This window comes from Rhinolophus hipposideros, assembly GCF_964194185.1.
Source record: "Rhinolophus hipposideros genome assembly, chromosome: 18".
In the NCBI taxonomy this organism is placed as follows: Eukaryota; Metazoa; Chordata; class Mammalia; order Chiroptera; family Rhinolophidae; genus Rhinolophus; species Rhinolophus hipposideros.
The window spans coordinates 34708822-34736616 of NC_138064.1; the positions used below are offsets into that span (position 1 = coordinate 34708822).

The 27795-nt window shown below is 40.9% G+C and overlaps 1 protein-coding gene across 3 annotated transcripts in view; it reads right to left on the minus strand.

Annotated features, from left to right (window-relative positions):
• Window positions 1-27795, minus strand: part of CDK14 (cyclin dependent kinase 14) — a 563325-nt gene that overhangs the window by 147931 nt on the left and 387599 nt on the right. For all 3 annotated transcript variants that reach the window (XM_081079441.1, XM_081079443.1, XM_081079442.1), the window contains one exon: window positions 62-125. In XM_081079441.1, the coding sequence (XP_080935567.1) occupies window positions 62-125 (64 nt within the window). The remainder of the gene's footprint in view (window positions 1-61; window positions 126-27795) is intronic.

Genomic DNA, 27795 nt, shown 5'->3' on the forward strand with positions numbered 1-27795 from the left:
TTTATATCTTCACCGTTTGTATATAGGAAGCACTTAGTCATTTGTAATTAATGAAACATACCTGGCTTAAAATGTGGTAAAGAATGGACTCCAGGCCAAGTGTCTTCATTTGGCGTTCCAAGAACCTAGAGGAGAACAGGAAATTGTGGAAACAGACTTATTATTTCCAAAGCACTCAAAATTCTCCAGTGTAGAAAACAGTACACTGCATATGATGAAACTCTGGATTTTTTTTTTTCCATTATCGTGTGCCAGGAATTTTATTTCAGTAAAAACAAACCCAGCTAAAGAGCCACCCAAGATGAATGTCTGTGTTTTAACAAATGCAGCTGAATGCAAGAAGACAAGTTAAATCGGCTGCATTTTATCAACTCCAAACTTAATAAGTAGGTTTAGGACTCAGACGATAAACTGTCATCTTCCTGGAACTGAACAGAGTATGTCCGTGTCTCTCATGATTATTTCATGAGCTTTTGTCCTTCACTCCAGTATCTGATGTCTCATCATTGAACAGTTCTAAGAATGCTGTCATCCCCCTGCCATCCTCTGTCTGAACATCAGAATGTTTCAAAGAAACAGGACAGGAAACTCGGGGGGCACATATCCTCCACTGGCCCTACTGCTCAGTAGTTAACATCTTTAATTATGTGACTTACAGTTTTCCTCTTACCAAAACACTGCTCTCCCTACTCTTTTTCTTTCTCTGCCCACACCTCCATCTTCTCTCCCTATGTGCTTTTCCATCCCCATGTCTGATGTGGTTAAAGGAATTAAAGGGTATTTCCAGCTCCCATATAGCTGGGCACACTCCCCTTGAATTTCCAGGTCCATCATCCATTGCTGTGATACTCACTGGTCATGGTCAATTGCTGATTGAGAACATTAGAGGTGAAGGGTTAAGAGCCCAGACACTGGAGACGGACTCCTTGCTCCCCTACTTACATACCGGTCATGTGACCTTGAGTAAAACATAACCTCATTGAGCTTCAATTCCCTCATTTGTAAACTGGACACAGTAACAGAACCCACCTCATCGGTGGCGAGAACACTGCCTGGCATGCAGTAACCACTGTGTATGTATTAGATATTATTCAAAGCACCGACAGAAAATGGGGTCAGGTGAGGCTGGTGCTGGCCATGTGGGAGAATCTAGCCCCCCTACTTCCACAGTGACCCCTGGTCATGGGAGTCAGTGCCACATGTTCTTGAAGTATCATGGACCAACACAAAGAGCCAAACAAGTTAGAAAGCACAAGAGATAGAGCCAGAAGCTGGCAAAACAAGAGAAATGGCAGGTATCTTGGGAGGTAATGGAGTGTATTCACTTTATCTCTGAGGATTAGCAGGTACTACTAGGCAAAAAGAAAATACAGAGCTCTGATGACGTATGCGTTCACCTACTGGGAGAGGGGACGGGGCTGTGAAGTCAAAGGGTGGCACACACATAGCGAGGGCTTCACTTTCTGCTTCCTTCTCTGGTGAGTCGAGGTTAAACACGTGTACTATGCCCCTCACTGAAACACTGAATCTGGGTTCAGGAGATCTGATAATACAATTTTTTTAAACTGTAACTAGTTAATCTTACAAATACTAATAATACTAACAGTAACAGGCAGATCTACACAAATAAGGTCACACTGTTGGTGGGCTGGGTGGGATGGGAAGGAGACAGGCGACAGGGCTGGAAGGGCTGGAAGATAGGGGAAGAGAGCAAGACACTGTGCCAGAAACAATGTGATAACCGTGTCTCCACAAAAGGCATTTTCTCTTCTTTTCACTAATTCCGACATGAATTCAAAACAGGGAGACAATCAGAGTGTGGGCAGCACCCCCACCGCATTGGGGGACCCCCCACTTTGAGCTCACACTGGATTCTGCATGAAGGACAAAGGGGTTCAACGGTATTCAACTTTAGCAACTCAAAGGAGGAACTTTCGGCTCGGAAATCACAACTTGATCACAACTTAATCCATCACATATGAAACAGACCTTCTGAATGTTTTACAAAGAATGAAAAGTCCAGCCAGCACCTGAAACCTTGCCCTCTCATGCCTAGTAAAGAAAGGTATGCTTGTTACCCTCACTGGATCTGTTTCTACAATGTTTGTGTTCGCAAAACCTTTTCGTAGGTGCTAGCCTCATCCAGATCCAGTGTTCTGTTTCAAAGAGATGATCAAACATTATGGCCATCGCACAAAAATTACCTGCAAATATAGAAGACTCTTTTTTGTTGTTATTATAGCATTGACTCATGAGATTCCAGACCTCAAATTCTTCTCCTGCTTACAACTCTGGGGCAATGGCACAATAAAAAACAAAGTGGGCAAAGAAAGTAGGCAAAGGAAAAGAAAAATTAAGTCAGATTTGCTTCTTGTAAAAGCCTTTTTGGGAAAGGCAGCTCAGATGAAATTCATGTTTAGTGACGACGGGTTACTTCTGCACTAGAGGAAGCGTGTGCGTGTTTTCTCTGATGTCAGAATTTCATTTATATTAATCAACTAAGAAATTCCACTATCAAGATACTTTTACGTTGGGAGGAAAAGGTAGTGTTCTCTAAAAGCCAAAAAGAATCTTTTGCAAATAAAAGAGTGTGGGGAAAAAAAAAATTGCATCCGGTGTGCCACCAACATTTAAACCGTGGTTACCACATCTGTAACCGAGCATCTGAGGCCCTCTGAAATCTTAAGACGACATGCTTTGATACGCCATACAGTCTTCTGCATGTTCATTTAAGCAGCTTCACCTTAAACCTGTGTCGTGGCTGGAACATCTCCCGGTTCCTTTACTGGTTCATCTGGTTCATCTCTTCACTGGGCTAACGTTTACTGTGTTCATCACAGAAGACAGGGATGAACCTGGGGCTCCCACTCAAGTGAGGCGGACGAACAGGCAGTGATGAGCTGCCTTCAACACAGGGGTTCTCTTGGAAGTGTGGGGAGAGGGAGGTGAGACCCCAAAGCTGGGTATGCCGGGGGCAGGGAGGAAAGCTCTGTAGGAGAGGATATTTAAGAACACTGGGTCATGGTTGGCCAAGTAAAGAAAGAGTGGGAGTGTCAGCAAAGTGTTGTGACTATAAGGAAAGGCTTATGTCAAAATGCTTTCAGTTCTCCACATTCTCCCTCTGCATGTGCCTCCAAGCCTTCCCACCATGGTTTCCTCTTCTGGAATGTCCCGCCCAGGATTGGCCAGCATAACTCCGACCTCTGATTCTATCTTCCGCTCATGGGTCACCTTCTCCTGAAGGGCTTTTTGGACTCTCTGGTCCATGTAACATGCAGCGATCTTTGTGATCTCTGAGGGCTTCCTGTAGACCCACTCACCACCTCAATTGTTAGGTTACTCGTGTCTCCCCACTGGACTGTGGACCTCAGAGTGGAGACCGTTATGTTTACCTTTGGATCCCTAGTGCCTACCATGTGCCAGGCATCAAATATACACTCAGGAAATGCTGGCTAATGAATGAATGGGCAACAGCATGAAGTGTGAAGTCTGGTATGACGAGATTGCAGACGAGGTTATGGAATGGGAGGCCAAGGACCAAGGACCAAATCCAAGGCAACTGTGTTTTACCTGTTTTAGATTTTCTCAAACTACAGGTCTCATGACCCATTGTAAGATGGCATATTTCATTCAGAGTGTTGACAGCATTTTTCAAAACAAGAAATAAACATAAACTATCAGAGGGTAACATGCATGGTAAAGACATATATTGATTTAAATGAAACTTTTGTTCAAGTTGTATCTCTGTTTCTCTCTCTTGTGTGCATTGTGAATCTTGATGCAAAGTGCGTTTCTTACTGTTTAAGAGCCACTCTATAGGGAACAAGAAGTTATTAGCTGAAATTGGGAATGCAGGCAATAAAGCATGTTTGGGGGCTGAGGACAATGTGTATAGTTCTGGGTCTTTTAAATGTTAGAAATGCCTGCAGGTCAAGACAGGGGATGTATAAAGGGCAGCTGGAAATACAGATATGGATCTTGGGAGAGGGATATAAGACCCAGGAAAACATTTGGAATTCTTCAGCAAATGCCAAAATACAGCAACAAAATGGTCTTACTTCCCTATATTCACATATATACAGTTCCCAGAAGGGTGGCTCTGTGATTTCCTGGACTTTCAGCATCTGCTAAAGAAAAACAAGGAAAAATCTCACCTTATCAGCAGAGGTTCACACTGCCTGACCTTGATGAACTATGATTTAAAGACCTTAAACTTATTCCTCCAGACTTACCTATGAGCTGACAGGTATGGCTTAAATCTCACCCTCTGTGACAGGCAGAGGAAGACACTAAGAAAAAGAGGGCCTCTCTGAGGAAACATCTACTTTACAAAGAATGAGAGAAAAACAAATTCTAAATTTGTAGAGCTCAGAGTTCAAGAACGAGGGTTTGGCCGAGATATTTACTTACCACTCTAGATTATGAATAGTAACACTAATTCTTAATTTGATAGTCTTTGCTTTTGCATAGGCCCAGAGGCTGCTAAAAACGGGTCCCTGGGCTTTCCCTGAAGAATGACTGTGGTTTAAGCAGAACAAGGACTGCTGATAGTTCTTTCTGGGTCAAGGGGTCAGAGAGTATCCAACCTATTCAGTGGCTTATTCAGTGCAGATAGACGGACTCACCCAAGTATGTACTAATGAGGTGACATGGAACATGCTGGGTTCCCACTTTAGAATTTTCCGTTATGTGAGATGGGAACCCTACAGGTACCCTTGATGATTTCAAACTGACTTAGCAAGGAATCTGAGGAAACGGTGAACCGAATAAGTATTAGGATTTTTAAACTGAAACTCTGAAAGTGCACACATACAACATCTCTAAAATAATGACTGCTTCATAGCTGTACTTCTTTAGGTTCTGGAAGATTTTTTCTGGCTCCTCAGTGAGAAGTCCTAAATGAAACTTGTTAAGAGGCTCAGCAGAGCTTGGCTTGGTTATTACACACTCCACTCTGGGACAGACGGTATGAAGTTCAAAGAGGAGCCAGAGAGAAAGCAGAACTTCCTAACTCTTATCCTGCTTGTGTGCTCTTTATCTAGAAAAATAATTATCAAGTGGGTGGAAACTGGAATTCAAAATCAGGTTGGTTTGAATAGAAAGACTACACTCTCAGGAGCTGTACTGTGTGCTCCTGGGAGGATCAGACGGAGAAATGTGGCTCAAGTGGGGTTAAATAATTCACAGCTAACTGACTAGACTCTAGAATGAGGTTTTGCATATTAGAAACAAGGCTTTTTTCATTCTCTCTCTCCCTCCAGTCCAACAACAACAACAACAACAGACACACACACACACACACACACACACACACACACACACACACACCAGGTATTAACCTTTTCAGCAACTTAAAAACAGAAAAATGTCTTACGTTCTCTGATGACACAAAATAGAAAGGATGTATAATATTCTAATGGTTGAGTCAGGATTAAAAATATTTAATCAGGTAGGAACAGCTGGCTGAACTTAACACTGGGGAACTTAATACCTATAAACATAAACTCTAGGACGTAGGTTCTATTAATTAATTGTCCAAGATGGGAATACCTGGCAGGAAACAGTTGGTATAAAAAAAAAAAATTCATGCCTTTTAGCTGAGTATAAATTCTATGAGACCACCCAGTGGAAATCACAGAAGACCGGGGTGGGCTGACTTTAACGTGGCCCCATAATCCCCGTCTCCTGGTGTTCATACTCTTCCCTTTGAGTGTGGATGGGACCAGGGATTTGCTTCTAGCCAACAAAATATGGCAAAAGGGACAAGATGTCATGTCTGTGATCATATTGTGTAAGATGCTAACTCCCATGTTGCTAGGAGCTTCTCCCTTGCTGGCTTTGAGAAAGCAAGAAGTCACACTGGGAGGACCACAGGGCAAGGAGCTGAAGGTGGCCTCTGCCAATAGCCAGCAAGAACCTGAGGTCCTCTGTCCAACAGCCTGCACGGAAATGGAGGTTGCCAACAGCCACGTGAGCTCGGAAGCGCATCCTTCCCCAGCCGAACCTCAGACGACTTGCAGGCCCAGCTGACACCTTGATTGCCGCCCTGGGAGACCCTAAAGCAGATCACCCAGCTAAGCCAGGCCTGCATTCCTGACCCACAGCAATTGTGAGCTGATAAGTGTGCACTGTTGCTGAGTTTGTGGTAATACTGTTATGCAGCAATAAACAACTAATATAGATTTCATTGTTGGATCAGATCAGACGAGTTGAGGCCATCTGGATTGCTGTGCCAGAACCAGGGGCTGTCTGTGAAAGGGACAAAAATAAACAAGGCAGTCTGCTATGGGACATAGCCAGAAAGGTCAGAGGGTGGCGGATGCATGTCACTTGAGGTGGATTAAAAATGTTTACCTTCAGTGACAAAGATATGGCTTAGAACATCACCTCGTATAGACTGACTGATGCTGTGCTGAGTCAGATGGACAACAAGGGAAATGGGGTAAGACATAGTATACAACAAAGAAGGCCATTCTAATGACAAGAGCTATAGAACAATGGAATAGGCAGGCTTCTGAGGTTTAATTGGAGCTAAGGGTTGCACTGCACCACGTTTTGCATCGGGATATAATAAGGATCAAATTCTGCCTCCATAGACAGAGGGTCATATGTAGTAAAATTCTATGAAATACTACAAGAAATAGTTGAAGTGATAAGATGAGGACATGCATTTATATCTAGCTTTGTTTTTATCTGGTCTACCTAGGGTAGCTAGTGAGAAGTGAGTTGATAATGAAAGGGTCTGATTAGATGAACTTATAGATGAAAGCTTTCCTTCCCCATTTTCTATCCAAAGTAAGTATCAATATTCATTATTTTTCAGAGAACCAGCACAATCAATGGTGGATATCAGAATATTTGCTAGTAGCAAGATAAGCAAAATACATGTGTGTATGTGTACACACACACACACACACACACACACATTTCCTCTCTTCCATCATTCCCTAAGGTCTAAGCTAAAGTGTCACTAGATAAGAGGTTGGAGTGTTCGAATTGTTTGTTTTTGGCAATGGCCAATGGCATGGAGGTTGGATGTGGGATTAGAAAGGCTGCTTTAAAACGCTGATTCAGAGCAACAGAACGTGGAGCGAGGTTCTGCAGAGTAGGGAGCTTTACCTGAGAAAAGCCAGCAGGGGGAGCCACGGAACTGAGAAAATGAAAAGTTGCCAGGGTTTCTGAAAGCTCCTGGAATAGTTAATCAGCTGCTCAGCTGAAGGTACTGGGTTAAAGGAGATGGTGTTTCCAAAACATTGTGCAGAGTTTTCAATATGGTAAAGGTTTAGATGAGAAGTCACCTAAATAAGTAAAGGACAGCTCTTAAAGTTTTATTTACAGTGAGTTCAATTCACCTGCTAGAAGGTAAAGGTCGGTTTGGGAATCATCTGGGAAGAATTAAAAAAACACACATAAAAAGTACTAAAGACTTGGACACACCCCAGAGATTCTGATTTAATTGGCTGAGCTGCAGCCTAGGTATGTGGAATTTTCTAAACCACCCCAGTGTTTCCAATGTCAGATAAAGTTGACACCACATATTTTTATTTTAAGTCTTCTTATTTAAGGGCCAGAAAAGATTTTCAGTAGGTGAATAAACAAAGCAAGCGTTTGGCTGTTAGAGAAATTACAGGATCACTGGAAAAAAAACATTTGAAACTACTCCAGCAAATGGTCTTAACTGGAAATTTCTGCAGCAGAACAGTTCATTTAAAATACGTTTTCTTCCAACTACATGTTCATTCTTTTTCCTCTCTCTTTTTCTCCTACTGTTTCTATTCGGTCTACCCAAACCCTGACTCCCTCATCGATTTCACTCTCATCTCAGTGGCTTTCCTCTTCTTTTCATTGAGTGATGTTATTGTGACAGGGCTTCAGATTGTCTGTCACCAACTGTGCGCTGCGGGAGCCAGGCTGATGGAAATGTACGCGAGCGTCGTTCCAGAGCCAGAGGGTGAAGGCTGCAGACACTGGAGGGGGGCAGTGTTGCCAAGCAAAGGCAGCGGAACTAGGCTGACTGCCTGAAGCAGGGGCACAAAACGCAGAGAAATGAAGTCAGGGAGAGGTACCTGGAGGTAGGAGCGCCAGATGCTAGAGCCTTGCTGCTCCAGGCAAGGTCCACAAACACGGCCCCGCAGAAGAAAGCACAGGGCCCACTCCCGACCTGGTGAGTTAGAATCTATAATTCAGCACAAGCCTCAGGTGATGCGTATGCACACTGAAGTTTCAGAAGCACTGCTTTCAGAAATTCATTCTAACTGGAGTTTTTAACCTAAAAAGCACAAGCAATAATGAGGAAGCTATGGCTTCAGATATACCTTCATCTTTATTTATTCAGATACCACTAGGAAAAGAGAGGTTGTGGGCAATTTCAAGTTCAGTGGTGTGGGCAGTTCCTAGGAGGAGCTACTACCGATGACCATGATTGCATGGAGGACAGGCTCAGCATTCTATAAATCAGAGCTCATCCACCGGCACCAGTTCTTCTGTCCTTTCTTTAACAGCCTAATACCCTAGTTGTCTCTTACAGCAAGATGCGTTGAATCATTGCTGGAAACTGACAGAATGTGAATGACAATAATTTTTTTTTTTAAATACTCAGTTCATCCACTGATGTTCCTTACTTCAGCTGTAGACTCGAGGCCAATTAAAATCTTATGACATATATGCGCTTACTCAGTGGAAAGTTCGTGAACTTAATTGTCTAACCTCATATGTGCCATATCTGAGACATAACACGTGCCCAAATTGACCACCATTTTCTTTTTCTTGAATGAGTTTTTCTATTTACTGAGCATCAACTGTGTGCCAGGCAGTGTGTTTATTAGTGGGAGACCAAAAAGGCAAAACTGTAACTTCTCAAAGATGTAGTATTTTAAAGATTCATTTTTATGACATTAAAATTTTAAATGACAAAAATTTTGAACTGATTTATAACCCTATGAAATTTTGTGTTTTAGAAAATATCTTTAAAAACATGTTAATGGGAATGTATTAGTTTCCTGTAGGTGCTGTAACAAATAATCACAAACTTAGGGGCTTAAAATAACAGAAATTTAATTCTCTCAAAGTTCTGGAGTCAGACGCTGGAAATCAGTTTTTTTGGTCTGAAATCAAGATGTTAGCAAGGGTCACCGTCTGAGGCTCTAGGGGCTAATCTGTTTCTTGCCTCTTCCAGCTTCTGAGCCTACGGGCATTCCTTGGTTTGTGGTCTCCACCTTCATCTTCACACTGCCATTTCCTCTCCTGTATCAAGTCTCCTTCTGTCTCTCTCTTATAAGGACATTAATTACTGCATTTAGGGCTCACCTGAATAATCCAGGATAATCTCCTCATTTCAAGATCCTTACTTAATCCCATCTGCAAAAACCCATTTTCCAAATAGGTAAAGCTACAGGTCCGAGAATAAGGGTCTAATATCTTTGGGCGTTCGTTATTTAGCCTACTACAGAGTAAAATTACCATTTACAAGATATTATTTATAAATGATACTCAAAACAGATATTGATATGTAGAAAACATGAAGTTAACAAGAAAAATGTGTAAACTTGTGGACTGGTCTGTTCCTCTCTTGTGGGGGACGTAGGCAGGTGCCCCAGGCAGCAACAATTACTTCACATAAGCTGCTTTATTCTTGGCAATTTTATACCTATTATTTCACGTGAGCTGTCATCAACCCAATTAGGGCAATATTGGCTACTGCGCAGATGAGACAACGATGACGTGTGATCAAAAAACACAGTCAATGCTGCTGCCAAGTGCCATCCAACAGAAAGATTTTCAATATGGGAAGTGGCACGTTGAACCTTAGTAACAGTGTGTGACAAGTTTCATCTTGTTTAATGTAGTTGGGTGTGAGCTACGGTTGAAAGAAGGTTTGTTTTAAAGTGTACTGTAATCATGGATCACGAACAACACATTAACATGAAAGGGGAAAACAGTTTCATCCTCCATCATGACAACGCTCTGTGTCACACATAGCTTCTGGTACAGCAATTCCTGTCAAATAAAAACATTACGGTGTGTCCTCATCTACCTTATTCACCAGATCTAGCAGCATGCTATTTCTGGTTCTTCCCCAAAGTCAAAATGACCATGAAAGGTAAATGTTTTGAATTGATTCAGGACATTGAAGCAGCCACAACAGCGCAACTGAAGACACTCACGAAAGAGGACTTCCAGCACTGCTTCAGAAAGTGGCAAGAACGATGGGATAAGTGTGTTCGAAATGAGGGGCAGTATTTTGAGAGGGATTAATGGCAATGTGTCTTTTACTGTAATGTATTTTTTTAATTTAAACATTCACCATATCTTTTGATCACACCTCATATACTGCAAAGAGGGGCACCTGCCTAGGTCCCCCAGAAGAGAGGAACAGAACCAGGACACAACCTGGATGTAGCCTGGTGCCCTTCCCACCTTGTCACTCAGATGCTGGTGCAATATTATTAATAGGACTGGTAATTCATCTCAGTTGGCTCCTAAAGCAACTTATGTATGCAAGACCAGCAAAGACTGACAGGCTGAAGCTGAGGTGACCTCACTAGCTAAGCAAATCCTTTCCTCTCAGCAGGTGCTGCTGTGCTTCTGCTGACCTATGGGACATGCTTAGGTTAGCTTCAAAGTCACGGACTAACACCTATTAGTCTATGTAGTGTATATAGGCTAAAAAACCAATTTTGTCATTCATTCTTATTTGATCCTGACGAAAGTAATAGAAGTGTTTATCCCTCAAACCAAAGAGAAAAAAATGCACTTATTATTTTTTCTATCTGTGCACAGAATTTTGTTTTAATTAACATAATACTCATAAGCACCGATGAGCTCGCCACCCCAAACAAAAGCTGGGTTATTTAACTACTGTGTTTCCCCAAAAATAAGACCTAGCCAGATAATCAGCTCTAATGTGTCTTTTGGAGCAAAAATTAATATAAGACCCAGTCTTATTTTACTATGATATAAGACCGGGTCTTAATCTATAATATAAAATAAAATAATACAATATAATATAATACAATACCGGGTCTTATATTAATTTTTGCTCCAAAAGATGCGTTAGAGCCGATTGTCTGGCTAGGCCTTATTTTCAGGGAAACACGGTACCACATCTAATCCTATGGTTTGGGCCCCATGAAATCACCCAGCCTTCCCCACCTGGAGTAAACAAGCTCCATCCTGAATTATGTTCAATACTCTCTACCTTTCCTTTTATATAATTTTATCATCCTTATAAAGATTATAAAATATTTTGATTTTAAATTTTATATTTAGGATATAATGCCATAGCAATCTTTGGGGATTCTTTTTTTCACTTAACATTGGTTGCTAAGATTTATCCAAACTCTTGTGTGACATGTGAACGGAGTATTATTCATTCACTCTCTGATTGATGGATACCTGTGTTGTTTAAAGGTTTCTGCCCAGGATTCAGGAAAGAACATTGCATTATGTGAACATGGCAAGTTGAAAGCTCAGCAGCCATCTCATTATCCCTTTACCACTATAAAATTCCATAATGCAAAAATAAAAGATTGGCACCTAAAAAGGAGCTGTGGTCCAACAGTTTGAGACTTGTTTGGGACTCAATATATTTTCCCATAGAAACGATTTTCTACATGGCGGTTAGTCCCCTGGCAGACACAGAGAAGGCTGTTAAATGCATAACAAACCAAAACGCATTACAGAGCCAACCCACCCCGTACAACAGGGTTTCCAATAAAAGCGCAGCCACCATGGAAATCACTACACTCTTCCTAGGGGAGGTGGCCAGGGAACAGGACAGGGCTCCAGTCCTCAAGCCTCACCAGGCTCTAGCCTGGGGCAGCAAATGCAACCCAGAGGAGAAAGAGCAGACTTGCCTGAGGCTTCCGAGCCCAATGGGGAGCCTGGGGTGGACTGAGGCCAAGAATGGAAAGGGAGCTGTGACTTGGGAGAAGTGATAATAATTCTCAAGGAAGGGGTGATGGATGGTGAAAAGTGAATCACTTTCTCTGCATTTTTAGCACTGGCTAACAAGGGGCAGTGCCACAGCAAGATGGGGTTCAGAGGCTGTCTGAAGGGTGCCAGGTTAGATTTTCTTTTTCCTCTTCACAGCTGTTTTACCTCTTCTTTCACAGGGGCACCTACTTGCACTTATGATGGGGCACTGGAGAGGCAGAATGGAGGTTCCTGGAAGAAGTGGAGAGGAGTGAAAGGAGGTGCTGCCGGCCCTGTGCTATTGTTGTCTGCAGTGCTGGGGTTGGGGATGAGATAGAAGAACCGAGTAAAGGCTGTGCCTGTACTGAGAATATGTAGGTCAGGGCCTGCATACTGAAAGGAAATCCATACACTTACCTGTTCTGAAAAAAGATGCTGCTGTTTTTTAGAGCTTTGAATGGGGTATACAGGAATGTGTGAGTTACACCTGAATCTATGGTAAGTTTACTAGCAGAAAGCTGTTAAAAAATTTAGGTCAAGACAGTTCTACAGTACGTGCTGCACTGGCCATATTTTATTATAGTTTATGCAACTGTATATATATATTTGGATATTTACAACTACAATTTCAACATGTGTATATTAGTATGTATTTATTCATGTTTTCATAAAAAAGGTTTTGTGAACCTGTAATTGCCAAGGACTTGTGTCCTAGGAGCTAGGATACAACCATGGAAAAGATGGTCCCTGAGGAACTCATCTCCATGATAGCTTTAGGTCTACCGGCCTCGTCCTGGCCAAGAACAGACTCTCACTCTCAATGCAACACTCTCTTGGCAACTGACATGCAATACTACAGACTTTCACCTACAAATGGGCTACTTATTCCTAACAGATTCAGTGGGTCATGAACTGGTAGTTAGAATAGCACGGCTAAAATTTGGTATTCATAATCTAAAATGAGTAGATTTCGTCAGAGATGAAAATGAGGTATTCTCTCAGGAAGTATGGCTGCCACTCGGGTCCTGACAACTTTGGATGCTCCTGTGAACTCCTGGCCCATTCAGGGAGTTGGGAGTTCAGCAGTTCTTTGGAAAACACTGAGCTGCGGGCTCATCATCAGTGCTACAATGAGTTGGCTATAGCTTTCAGTTGCTGTTATTCTTGATTTTAAATTCTAAACAGGTGTTAATTTAGCCTCATCAGCATCAGCTTATGTTATTGTGAGCTATCTGGTTAACTTCACGCTATATTTTAATGCATTTCTCCATTGGCGGCATATTTGGCCAATTATTTTCCAGTAACTAGAAATTATGCCATTATGCATGGTGGCTTCTTTATGAATCAGCTAAAAGACTAATGCAAACAACTTACTGTTATGGACTGAATGTTTGTGTGCCCTCCTCCACCCTGCCAAACTCATTATATTGAACCCTACCTGCTAATGTAATGATATTTGGAAAATGGGGTCTCTGGGCAATAATTAGGATTAGATTAAGCCAGGAGGGCGAGGCCCTCATGATGGGATTAAGATACTTATAAAAAAAGGAGACCTGGGATCTGTCTGCACACACACTCCAAGGAAAATGATATAAAGGCATAACCAGGAAAAGGGCCCTCACCAAGAACATGGACATGCTGGCACCCTGATCTTGCACTTCCAGACTCGAGAACTATGAGAAATAAATGTCTGTTGTTTAACCCAGCCAGTCTATGGTATTCTGTTATAGCAGTACTGAGGGAGACACTGTTATCTCCAAAGTTAAATAGGAAAGGGTGGTGGAGTGAGAAGCCCTAGAGATCTTTTGCCTGCTTGAGTGTACCAAGGAAAAGAAAGTGAGAACCTGTCCTCAAAGAGCTCCAGGTGAGAAACACAGAAACTAATTTATTCTGCATTATGTTAGTTTGGACAGAGTTTACCATGTTGAGAGGGGTTGGGGAGGTGGTGGCTTCAGCATATGAGTGTATGAATATGAAATGTGATACAATGAATAATAAACCCTAAATGGGGTTCTCTGATTAATACAGAGACATACAAATGATGTCTGAAATGGCTGAGTGACTTGCAAGCTAATGTTGACTGGTGGGGGCGGGAAGGGAAAGGATGGTCTCTGGATTCCAGAGAACTAATGAATTCCCATTAGATTACACCATAAAAATAATTTAAACACACATGGTGACCCTTAGTCATGAATTTTATCCTCATGTGAAAGACAAAATGGAGATTACACATACTCAGACAAATCAGGGGTTGGCCCAACAATGGGTATCTCTTCCTATTCTCCATCATACTTCTGTAAGAACATCCATCGTGTTTTGTTATTTCTTATAAACTTGTTTTCACTCGGGATTATCAACACATTACAAAACATTTCTAGAATGGCTCATCATTTTCAGTAAAGGATACCATTTCCCTAAAGTTAGGAGTCTAACTGTTAATACAGCATGGCCTCTGTCCACAGTTGAAGCTGTCACTGCGGCTCTTCCTCTGATTTCTCCAGAAGCCAGCATCTCATGATTCCTTCTCCACTGCCCCCATTCTTCCTCCCACTGACAGATTACAGGGGACAAAGGACAGCCTTACAAAATTGCCCGTCAACAAACAGGAGCAAAGGGCCCGTCCAACCAAGGTGCAAAGTCTTCTAATGATCGTATTCACTGAAAAGGCAGGTAACCTAGTCCTTTCAAAGAGTTCACCTAGACTTTTTAGTATTCAGCCACCTCTGTCTTAAGGTTTCTTGTGATTAAAATAGGCTCACAGTGTGATAAGCAAAAAAATGGAGATCAAGGGTGGGTAGGAATTTTTGAAAAATAAAAAAATTAGTATTTTGGCCAATGGTACTGCTCTCTAAGAGTACTGGAGACTCATTCCTTTAGGTGATGTAAAATTAAATTCGAAAGGGAAGAAAAAGAGTGGCTCACCACCACTCCTATTTTCCTATGTTGCTTCGGAGACAGTGCACAGACAGTTGAAAAAGATTGTCCTCAGTAGATGTATTTTCAGACTACACTGTAATTTGCAAACAGAGTCATTTGTGTCTTTCTTTCTCCTACTAACCTGTCAAAAGGAGGCAGCAACCATATGATAAAGCCATCCACAGTCGCTTAAAGTACCAGACTTGACTCCAAGAACAACCACCATCATTTCCAGTACTTTCTCATTCCAAATACCATGCTTACATGCATGCAATTTAATGAGACTTAAATCATAAAACCTCTCTGTCCACTTCTAAATTATTGACTAAATAAGCCTTAAACCACCTCCTACTTGAACTGATGAGCTACATTTCCCCAAGATACCTTTGAAGATGTACTTTTCTATCTTTGGACAATCCCTTGCTAGAAACCCATCTTTTTTTTAATAAGTTCTTCTGTCGCTGACTTCAGAATTAAGAAATCCGAACATAGTGGCAGGTTCCACTGTAGTACAGAGCGAGGCAATTTAAGGTTTGATTATAGCATAGTCATAATATAAAGCAGACTTTGATTCTCTTATTTATGTGTACTATGAAACATTTCATTACTAGATTAGGAACAAACACTTTGAAAATACACAGACTCTTCCACCCCTGACCAAGAAGACCTCACTTATTTTACATGATACCAGTGGTGATGCAGGCACCTCAAGACACATATCCCCAATTCTTAATTTACTTTAAAATTATTCACCGTCATGTGCATTTGCGGCTAGGCTGGCCTGTGTTTGGAGTGAGGGAAGGATAGAAAACTCTTAGTTTGTGTACAGGAATGTTCATGGTTGTAGATTTCAGAGCGGCATATATGTAAGATAAGAGCGCTAAGTACTCAGAGTTGCTATTAAACTAGGAAGAGGTGTTTGGTGAGTGCTGGCTGAGAGCTAAGGGAAAGGAGGTCTCAGCCACACCACCAAGCTCTCCTTTTGTGCAGGACGTATTGATCCATCATCTCATTTAATCCTCACAACAAAGCCTCTGAGTGGGTCACATTCCTCCATGTTACAGATGAGGAGACTGAAGCTTCGTAATGTTAATGAACTTGACTAAAGGCCTCACCAAGCAGGCAGAAGAAGAAGGATTTCCAAAAAGTGAGTGGCTCTGAAGTCCACACTCCTTATTTAATATCACACAGCTTGTAGGATCTAGGCTTGGTCGGTATCCTTCCTTCTGGGATGAAACTGTTGGGCCCCATCCAGTCAATTTTCTGGTTGGGAAGCTGCCATCACATCCTAGAGGCAGCCAGGGGGGAAGGGAGGATGTAACCCTAACTAAAGAACTCATTTCTTTCTTATCCTGGACAACCTCTTGGTATCCTATATTCACCCCATTCAGTTTAGAAAAGAGTTAAGTAATCGCATCACATATTACAAGCCAATCCATCAAATGGAATTAGCTTAACCATATAGCTCTCTTAACCACCTGCTTGGTGGTTAAGAGACTGCCTAGGAGATCTGTGTTTGGGTCTTGGTCTGCTATTTACTTACCAACCACATGATCTTGGTAGACACTCTAAGAGCGTGGCCTCCAAAATCAATCTACACTCCAAACCCAACTTACATATTTCTTTCCTCTTTGGTAAAATGGGGATAACAAAAACTACCTATCTGGTTGGATTCTTGGTAAGACATTAAATAAGGTAGTACATGCAAAGTACTTACAACACCATGTGACATATAGTGGCACTCAGTGAATGTTAGCTGCCATCACTATCCTCACCATCATCATCATTATCATTTTAAAGGCTTGCTTAGCTTCTATAAGACACACTTTCCTTTTATGGTCATGAGATAATAATAACACCTATTTTACAACATTGTGAGAATGAATGAGATAATGCCTACAAAATGCTTAGTATGGCACTTTGTTAGCTAATAGCAGCAGTAGTAATAGTAGTAGTAATAAAAATAACTTACGTATCTATTTTCCCATTATTGGACTTTTCTAGTCAGAAATCTTTGTGCCCTAGTGACAATTTACCAACTCTGAGAAGGCTACTTTCTAAGCCAAATGATAGGAATATTTTAATTTCTTTTTCTAATTTTTTTCTGTAGAATCATTATGTCAATTTAAAATCCCATGAGAAGTATGAGAGTACTTATTTCATCTTGCCAAGAGTAGGAATGATCAGTTTGAAAACTCTTCCCTGAATTACATGTAAAAATATACATAGTTGAAGATGTACATTATATATCTTGCTGAAGCTGTGGAAGTCAACTTTACGGGCAGATCACCACCACCATTACTAAGACCAACAAAAATCAAACAAATTTCATGTCACTATAATACAGAAAACAGATTTATGGAGTAGCAGGAACAGCAATGCATTTATTATGAAAATGGCAAATCATACATACTAGCAAATGAACAAGCCTTGATAAGAACACTGTATTCCACCGTGTGAGAAGGTGGATACGATGTGAAAAATACAACCTCATGAAGTATGTAGTATCCTCAATAGGACGAGGAAATCAATAAACACCACAGTTCACACACTCCCAACAAAAACCCAGCTGTTAGTACTTTTGAAGGACTCAGTTGTTTCCTTAGATGAAAAATGTCTACGTCGAGAGCTTAAAATATTGATGCCCTAAAGAATTCTTTCTAACTGCCACATGGCATCAGTCTTAAAAGAGGTCGTGGTGAGAGGCTCCGGAGGCCAAGGAAGTAAGTTACGGGGATGCAGCTTCTCACTGTGCAGGAAATAATTCTTCCTGAACGACTATATATCAATCCAGAAAGGGCTGACAAACTTTTTTTAAAAATACACTGGGAAGAAACTAAAGGAGATTCTGGAATGAGCTTTCTTTTCATCTCGAATACAAATTTCTAAAAGTTGCTAATAAAAATACAATACACATGCCTGTGTACCTTATAATAACTAGATAGTCACATATGCATTTATATACATGTCAGTGCGATCTCCAGAGATCCCTGGGGACCTAAATAATGGGAACATGCTCTGGAAGGGGAAACCTGGTGCTATGGTTTTGGGGTACGACAGGTTTTTTTACTGTTTACCATTTTGTACTATTTGAATTTTTAAAAATTATGCATGTTTTAGTTATTTTTTAAAAAAACATGGTAACTGTGTAAACAAATAAATATACAAAACGTTTTGGGACATATGGCAACATCTATAGACATTTTTGGTTGTCATAATGGGGGATGGGATTGCCAATGGCATTTAGTGACTAGAGACCAGATCTGCTGTTAAACATCAGCACAGGGCAGTGCTGAATATCTAGCTCAAAAGGTCAGTAGTGCTGCTGCTCTGAATTATAGGCCTTCACATAGAGAACATAAACACACAGGATATGAATTATACAAACAGCTACTGAAGCTGCCTCTTGGCTCCTCACTACTACAGACAGAGTATATCACCCAAAAAGACAGGGCATGGAGAGACTGCACACTCCCCAACCCTCACACCCAAGCAGTCTCTGTCTGGTCAGGGGAGAAACAGCTTTCATTTGTTGCTTTAGCAGGGGAAGCAGTAACGGCAAGATCTGGACCCTTTCTGTTGCCTCAAGGCATCTTGGAGAAATGACCATAAGGCTCTCTCGTCAGGGGCCTGTGTGAGTGGGAGAGGGCATTCGGGGGCTGTACTGCTCCCGTTACTCATGTTTGAACAAGTATGGCTGAAAGCCACTCACACTTTTCCCTTGCAAACATAGCACTAATGCCTGTATTCAAACTGTTAGGTTATAATCCAGTGGCATCATCCAATGATCTAGTTGAGATCACAGGCTTCAGTTAATTTAGAGGACAGTATAGTGACCAAAGGGGAAAACTTTCTTACAAAGTACTATTTGGTTAGAGAGCCTCTGGTCCCCTCAAAGATCCCTTGAAAGACAATCCACAAAACCTCACATCAGGAAGTACGTATGGAAGTCCCACTGATGGCAACATAAAGGAAGAATGACTCTTGCCTCCTTGAAGTGTAGTCTATTTAGGTTCATTTCAACTTATCCCTTCATTGTGCTTTCTCACTTTAAAAAAAAAAATCAGATTTCTTATCCTTGTTCATGTTTACAGTATAGTGTATTGTAACAAAACCATATAATGTTTGAGCCAAAAGGGATCTTAAAAATCATGTAACAAAATCCTCACATTTTCCAGATAACAAAAATAGGTAACACATACAGGGATTTCTCTGCAGTCAGCATTAAGCAAAGTGATTTACTTCTATTAGGTTGGTGCAAAAGTAATTGTGGTTTTTGCAATTTTTTGAACCTTTTAAACCACAATTACTTTTGCACCAACCTAACATTAATTCCTTTAATATTCAAAACCACCCGATGAGGTAGATATTATTTTTATCACCCCCATTTTCCTGATGAGGAATCTGAGACACAGAGAGGTTAGGTAACATATGGTGGCAGGCAGAATTCTAAGATGCCCTTCAGTTAGTCATGGCCTTGTGTAAACCCCTCCCACTGAATGCAGGCAGAAGCTGTGACTTGAGTTTAGTCCTCCGCCATAATGATGGGAGAGTCACTCCCATGATTATGTTATTTATGTAAGGCTATACCTTAGTACACTTACTAGACTGGAGAGATAGTTCTCCAAAAAGCAAGCTGCCATGTTGTGAGAGGAACTACAAGAAAGCCACATGGCAAGGAACAATGGGGTCCTACAGGAGTTGAGAACAGCCCCTGGCTGACAGCAAGAACGTGAGGACATCATTCTGACAACCATATGGAACTGAATTCTGTCAACCACCGCCTAAGATAGAAAGAAGATCCCAAGCTGCAGAAAGGAAGGCTGTCCAGCCAACACCTAGACTGCATCCCGTGAGACCCTGCTCAGAGAGCTCTAGCTGTGCTGCGGCCTGGAGTCCTGATCCACACAAATGATGAGATAACAAATGTATGTTGCTCTAAGGCATTAAGTTTGTGGGGATTTGTTGTGTAGCAATGGAAAAAGTAATAGCCATGTCCAAAATCATAAAGCAAGTAAAAGGAAGAGCAGGATTCAAACCTCCGGCGATCAGACTCCATTATCCATTCCGTTAACCACAAACACCAAACTGTTAACAGTGGCAATCTCTGGGGCAAGGAAGAGGTGAATTATTTTACTTACCCTATTTAATTTTTCTTCATTGTACTTTGTTACTCTCTGACAAGTTACACACTCACGAACACATATATATGCACACACCTTATTTACTGTCTGTCTCTCTGACTAGAATATGAGATCTATGTGGGCAAGGACTTCCCACTATTTTGTTCACTGTTGTATTCCCTTCACCCAGAACCGTGTTTGGAGCCGAGTAGATGGTGAAATTATTTGTTGAACGACTGCAATCCTTGAGAAGCTGAGGTTTGGAGACGTGCTCCAAGTCCCTGGATGGTTAGTGGCAAAGCCAGATGTGGTCGGCTGTATTACTGATCTTGATTCATCACCCCATCCTATAACGGCACCCTCTGCCACAGCACTGTGCACTTTGACTAGCTGGGCCAGTAGAATGGGGCTGGAAGTGAAAGGGGCAGTTGCAGACTTAGGACTTAGGATGTAGCACATGTTTCTTGTCACCCTTCTTGTCCTTCTGTCATCGCCAGAGAAAAGCATGCCCTGATGAACCTCCTGGTCCAAGGAGGGGAAAAACATGCAGTTGATGAGCTGCGCATGGATCAGCCAACCCCAACTAAGCCCTGAATGTCTGAACAAGAGTAAATCGGTGTTTTAGGCCACTGAATTTGGAAGGGGTTTGTTATGCAGCATTATCAAGGATCAGGAAGAGTTCTTTGCACTTCGAGGCCACCTGAGGTATAATTAACATGGAATTTCTTAGCACTGGCTTCTGAGGAAGAAAGCGCTAAGCAGTACAGGAAGACATCATGAATGCTTTAGTAGTACTTTTATTGGCTATAGGAAGCTTTGAAACCATTCTGCTAAAAGCAGCTTTTAGGATAGAACATACCAAAGATCATAGTTCTGCTAAAGAACAAAACCAATACATAAATGCTTTCCTGAAATTCAGGCATTACAAAAAAATTATACAAGATTACAGGGAGAATGGGGGTGTGAATTGAAGCCAAGAGTTCAACAGCTAAGAAAGCCCAAGTCAAAGAAGAATTGACCATGGTCAATCATCTACTTCCAAGATCTGAAAAGACTAAAAAGGATTTGTAGCCTGGAGTCTGGCTATACTTTCAAATACAGTATCATTGTCCATAATGCAGTCAAAATTGAAAATAGATCAAAGCTAGGTCTATTTGGTGTGATTTTCCTTGGGGAAGGTTGTAGAGAGAGCATTAAATCTTAACACTATAGAATGAAAGAGGAAGTCCCATGAAGCTAGTAGTTGGATGAAGTTGCCCATTCACAGAGTGGAGCCAGCCCACCGGTGACGCAGACACTGTGAGTGGAAGCAGACTTAGCACAGAGGCTGCTCATCTTTGCCAACAATAATAGCCAAGTCATTCTTACTTACTGGGGACTACTACGTGCCAGGCTCTCTCTGCTAGAAACTTTATTTTATCTGCAACCATCGTGATAATCCTAACAGGTGAGGTCCTCTTCTGCTCATGACAGACAAGGCTCAGACAGTGAAGTTCGTTGTATGAAGGCAAACAGTAAATGGAGGATGAGGAGAAAGAATCAAGAACTCTGACCCCAAGGCCTAGATTCTTTCTGCAACATCACAATGTTCCTTCAGGATCTAAACAAAAATGTCATCTTTTTTTTCCTTCCTCTGCTTCTTTTGTACTCAGGATTTCGAATGTACCAGTTTGTGTTTACTCATCATTAATGTCATGAATCAGATCATAGATTCACTCAGAAATACCACTGTCTCCATGCCTCTGTTTGCCGGCACAACCTCTGGCTGATGGCCAGCCAATCAAATTTGGTTTCATCCAAGCTCTGACACTGGATAAAGTGGGTTAGCAGTGGCATTCTTTAGTTATGGAAATAATCTGGAAGGCTGGCTGGCTTTTGCACCCTGGTGGCTCTGTCATTCAAAAGGCTCCGTTATCTCTGTGCACAGACTCACCTACTCACACAACACCACTAATAATAGAATACAGCGGTGTTGGCCTTTCCTATCAAAGCTCTTTGAATGCAGAGCCTTTCCAGAAACTCTGACATTCATTCATCATAAAGCATTGCCCATATGCCCTGTTTATGTCCAGCACAAACACCTATTCAGGCAGCCAAAGGAATCAATAATAGCAATACACAGACCAAAACTCCAGCATTCAAGAGAGTATCACAAAGCATTCAGCCTACTGCTGAGTAAAAAGTGTGTATGAAAGCTAACCAGGAGATGTCTTGTTTTAAAAGGGCTCTCCTCTCTAAAAACTTGGTTTTAACTTTCATATTTAAAAATTGCTTTATGAAAATATTGTATGCAAATAGAAAAGTAATAATAATAATTAACAGTATATGAGTCGGCAACAAAAAGTGAGCCTGTTAGCATAGGCCCAGTCCTGAACCCTACAGGAAACCTCCATCTGAAAAAAGCTCTGGGCTCTCCCTGGACATCACAGCATATCCACAGCATATCCAATATGCTGTTCAGCATATTGCACCCATCATCATATCATATCCATCTGCTCTCTCTTCCTTCCACCAATGTGCACTTAGACCTATTCTGTACTTTGCCTTTTTTCTTTTACATATCTTGAAAAATCTTTCTATACTGAGAAAACAGTGGGGAACAAAGTCTTAGGTCAATCTCTTTTGAAAAGTGAAATGTATCTCACCAAGAAATATTAACTTCAGGGAAAAGAGGCTGGTGTCCTTAAACCATTATTGCTCATTAGAGATGGATTCCAGCAGATCAAGTGAAGATAGGGGACCATCGCTGAGGACCCAAGAATAGACAAACAAGAGTCCCACAGGGATTTAGACTGCCTTCTTCCTTGATATCGAGACTTTGTTTCTTCCTTTTCTCTGTTTCTTAATAGGAACAATAGGCATATTGATGTTTGTGGGAAGCTTAACAAAGACTGCTTCTAGGTCACTTTCTGTGCCTCTACAGGCACTCAGTGTGTGCATATAAAGTTACTATAGACAATGCTGTGCTTGAAAGTTTGACAGTTGAATAGATAGTCAGACACACACACACACACACACCTCCTCTCACTTATCCTATAGAATCTGGTTTTCAAAACCTTAAAATTTGCCATAAATGATGAACATAAAAGGTATCAAGCATATAGTAGCATTAGATTTATCACAGCAAGGCCTGAGAGAAACCACATGTATTTAGGTTTCAAACACACCCTGCAATTCTGCCTATGGTCTGGATTGCATACCTCCCCAGAAGTACTGATCAAATAGCTGATATGGACAGGTTGGGTGGGCTACAGAGAAGCAATCAAAATGCACAACTCCCATTTCAACAGAGGCTGACAGTCCAGGTGGAGCCACATGGCATACATTAAACAATGAGAGTATAATCAATAAAAAATATAAATCAATAAATGTAAATATCCATCTAGGAGATATGTACACCCTCTGATAACGGTTTGATGGCTTGTCATGAATCCTTGAGGACATGTTTGGAATAGCCGTCCTTAAAACTGGGAGATACACAAAATTCAGTCCTTGAGGCCTGAAGGGCTGCCAGACCAGAAATGGTAAAATGAGAGGCAGGTGTAAAGGGTGACTGGTAGAAACATGTTAAGAGTATTATGGTTTTGCTAGCAGGGAAGACATGTCAGATTTCAAATATTCCCAAGACAAAATTGGCAGGGGCAGAAGCTCTAAGCTGCAGGTGTTTGGTTCTGCAGGTGGAAATAGGCTGGAGGGCAGCTTTCTGTCACTCCCAGCATTCTCCAGCGTGCCTGCAGTAGGGATCTATTTATTTAGGGATGGTTAGCAGAGGCCTTGTTCTCCTTAGGTCGGTAATCCACTTCTGAAAAGCAAAGTTCTGCATGGAATGCTAATTGGAGGCTATTTCCTATTACTTTAAGTGGCAGAAATTTTGACACACTACATGTCAACCCCAATCATTCCCCCAAATGTAATCAAAACACAGTAATCTACTAATACATGTCCCCAATTATCACTTTTAGGATACTTCCTGTAAAAGAAAACAAATGTTTTGTGGGATGTTCATATGCAGTTTTTTGTATGTAAACGTAGAACTGAGCCCTAACTATGTTCCAGGACGGAGGGTATGACCACTAAAGACGTGTCCTCCTGGAAACAACACTGTCACGGGGAAGACGAATGCTGCTTGATGTATCTGCAGTGATTGTGAGCAAGGCTGGGTGCAGATGGCACGTAGCGGGAGCACAGCCTGTGTGATCGGAATCGTGAGTAAGAGGCATGGGTAAAGAAAGAGCTTCCTGAGGCTGCAGATACTGTGGCGGTTAAAGAACATGAAGAACGCGGGTAAGAGAGTGAAAGCAGGGGGTACCTTGAGGAAGAGGTAATGGCCTGAGAAAAGAAAGAAAAATAAGAATGAGCTTGGTAAATAGAGGGGGTTGAGTAAGGAGACTGACCAGATTTGCTAAAGAGGAAAAGTGGGCATGTGAGTCGGAGTCAGATGAGAAGAGATGAAGGTGTCTGGACCTCCCCTAATGCAGAAAGAGAGCAAGCACAAGTACAGGGGACTAAGGCAAAGTCAAATGACATTGTTACACAGAACGATCTCTGTTAGATGAAGAAAGCATTCTAGAAGGGAAACATACTAAGTATATTAATATGTACTAGTGACAACAGTGAACAGAACTTTTCAAAACTTAAGTTTCGAGGATTATGTGTTTTAATACGAATAAGAAACAAAGACTTTTAATACGAATAAGAAACAAAGACTTTGAAAGCAGAAAGGGGTGTCCAGAGTTGCCTCCGTCAACAGTAAACCTCACTTATATGCGGAATCTAAAGAAAAGAATAAGTGAATGAACTAATCAGAAACAGTTTTGGGGACAAAAAGGAAAAAAACCGAGAGTTGTTAGATGGGCGGGGGGGGGGGGGGGTTGGGGATAAGGGGAAAGGTGAAGGGATTAGGAAGCAGCTGGTAACCACAAGATGGCCTCAGGGTTTTTTGAAAATTAATTTGGGGAACATATTCAATAATGTAAAGATTTTGTTGGGTATCCAATGGACACGTGTCCCATTTGGGATACCACCTCAGGGATACTGTGGATGCCTGATCATGGTATTGTACACCAGAAGCTAAACATTAATGAATGCCAACTATAATTTTATATATATAATGTGATGGCTGGGTGTGTGAGGTCGGAGGGATAGTGGATGGGGTGGGGGGTTCACAGTGTGAGGGATATAAATGATGAACGTCTAAGTATTACCTTGTCTTGTATACCTGAAACTAATAAATTAAAAACACACACACACACACACAAAAACAGTTAATCTTTCTAAATGGTTGGTCCATACAGCTCAGGAGGCGGGCACTCAGACACCGTAACCCCAGATCTGGCTGTCTCCTCCCACACCACAGTGGAATTTAATACTCATATCTTACCTCCAACAAGTCTCTGGTAATAACAATGACAACTAAGCTTTACTGGCAGCTAACTTAATTTATGACAATTAACCTATGGTAAGTTTGTTTAAAATACTAGTTTGTTTAATGCACGGAAAATCCTTATGCTTAGTTAGTATTTTTTTTTTTTTATTTCTTTATTCATTTATTTTTTAATCCAGTTCACAGACTGGTATGTTCAGTTGATACAGTTAATTCTTATTTTTTTTTTTCATAAATTTATTTATTTATTAGTTTCAGGTGTACAAAACAAGGTAATACTTAGACGTTCATCATCCATATCCCTCACACTGTGAACCCCCCTCCCCCCATCCACCATCCCTCTGACCCCACACCGAACCATCACATTATATATATAAAATTATAGTTGGCATTCATTAATGTCCAGCCTCTGGTGTCCAATGCCATGATCAGGTATCCACAGCATCCCTGAGGTGGTCTCCCAAACAGGACGCATGCCCATCGGATACCCAACAAAATCTCCACAACATTATAGAATACCTTCCCCAAATTAATTTTCAAAAACAAACAAACAAAAAAAAAACAAAAAAACAAAACAAAAAAAACACAAACAAACAAACAAACAAAAAACCCCGAGGCCATCTTGTGGTCACCAGCTGCCTCCAAATCCCTTCACCTTTCCCCTTATCCCCAACCCCCTCCCACACACCCATCTAACAACTCTCGGTTTTTTCTCCGCGTCCCCAAAACTGTCTCTGATTAGTTCATTCGCATAGTCTTTTCTTTAGATTCCATATATAAGTGAGATCATATGGTACTTGTCTTTCTCTTTCTGACTTATTTCACTTAACATAATGTTCTCTAGATCCATCCATGTTGCTGCAAATGATAAGATTTCTTTCTTCTTTATGGCTGCGTAATACTCCATTGTATAAATGTACCACAGCTTCAGTATTTTAGTATATATGCTGCTGAAGCGAGCGTGATTGGTTAGTATTATTGCCACCTATTACATCACATTTAGCCTAATGACAATATATGGTCTTCTAATAAAGATCATGGAAAAAAAAATCATCATTGTATGTCATGGCATATTTAATGCTGTAGAATTGGTAACATTTATTTAAAAATCTTGGGGGAAAAACAAAACAAAACATGAACTAGACCATTATTCTAAACATGCTCTCATGTTTTAATGCCAGGAAAAGAATGAGAAATTCACAAAGTAATCCCTATTTCTGTTCTGGATTACCTTTGCGGTTTAGTTTTCCCATGTCTATAAGAAAGTATTGAGTTACAAAACAGAAGATCCCTGAAATATAAACTAATTTGAGGAAACAAGGGGACGTAAATAGTGGATAGCTTAAAGTAAGCAAAAGGAAGTTTGTTTTGCAATTAAATTACATTCCCTTTTTCCCCAATCCCCAACTTCTCTCACACCAGGATTGTGTTGAAACTTGGTTTACCTAAAGTGTGACTTCAAAAACCAGAGTTGGATTATAATATAATAAAGGCAAAGTTTGGTGATGAAACCAGCAGAAAGACAAAACATGTCATTTAGCCTGATGTTTGAAGGTTCTTATATCTTGACAACTAACAAAAAATGTCATCAGCTTAAACACTACAAGAGTTTATGTGAGATACTCTCAGCACATCTGTAATGGTAAAAGAAAATAAAATTAGGTCACCTACTTTCCAGTCCAATTTTCCAATTTTAATAGCTATTTCACTGGTCACATAGGCTCATGCAGGGCTGGAAACATTCTAGCATTCTCTCCTGTGCAGAGCCAACCTTCGTTAGATTGAGTCTTAATTACATGTTACCTCAGATTAATCTTGTTATATAAAGTTTGTGATTATTAGAGTCAGACCCTAAGATTCTCCTAACTCAGAACTGCCTTTTCTTACCACAATGTAAATCAAGGAGAAGAAGCAGGAATAAAAAAACCCCACAAGGATAATGAGACTGTGGTCTATAGAAAGATCTTTCTTTAAAAACACTGGTGAATTAATAGGAAAGGACCCTAGGTCCCAACTAGATTGGAGTTATTTTTAAAGAACAGAAACAAACATTGTCAATGCTAGAGTAATATATATTTAAAAAAAAAAAAAAAAAAGGGTTCCATGTGGAAAATAACCTGGCAGTTTTCTTTGATGATTTCCAGAATGTCTTCCTTTAAATCTTGATTCAGTTTCTGGGCTTATAAAATTTTGAGAGGCATAGGTAATAAAATAAAATACAAAATTCTAATAATTGGTAGAAGCCAGTGGACACAAGCAAAGAACAATCTCTTGCCAGAAAGCAGAACTTAAACTAGGAAGACAGTGAAAAATAGATTAGTTCAACAGTAGCGGATGTGGGGACACTGTCCCTTATAGAAGAACAAATCAGAAGCCCTTCCTGAGAGAGGCATCAGGCAAGAACCTGGGAAGAGGAAGGAAGGGAACAAAGGAAGAAGGGAATTTGGTTTTTGTTTACTA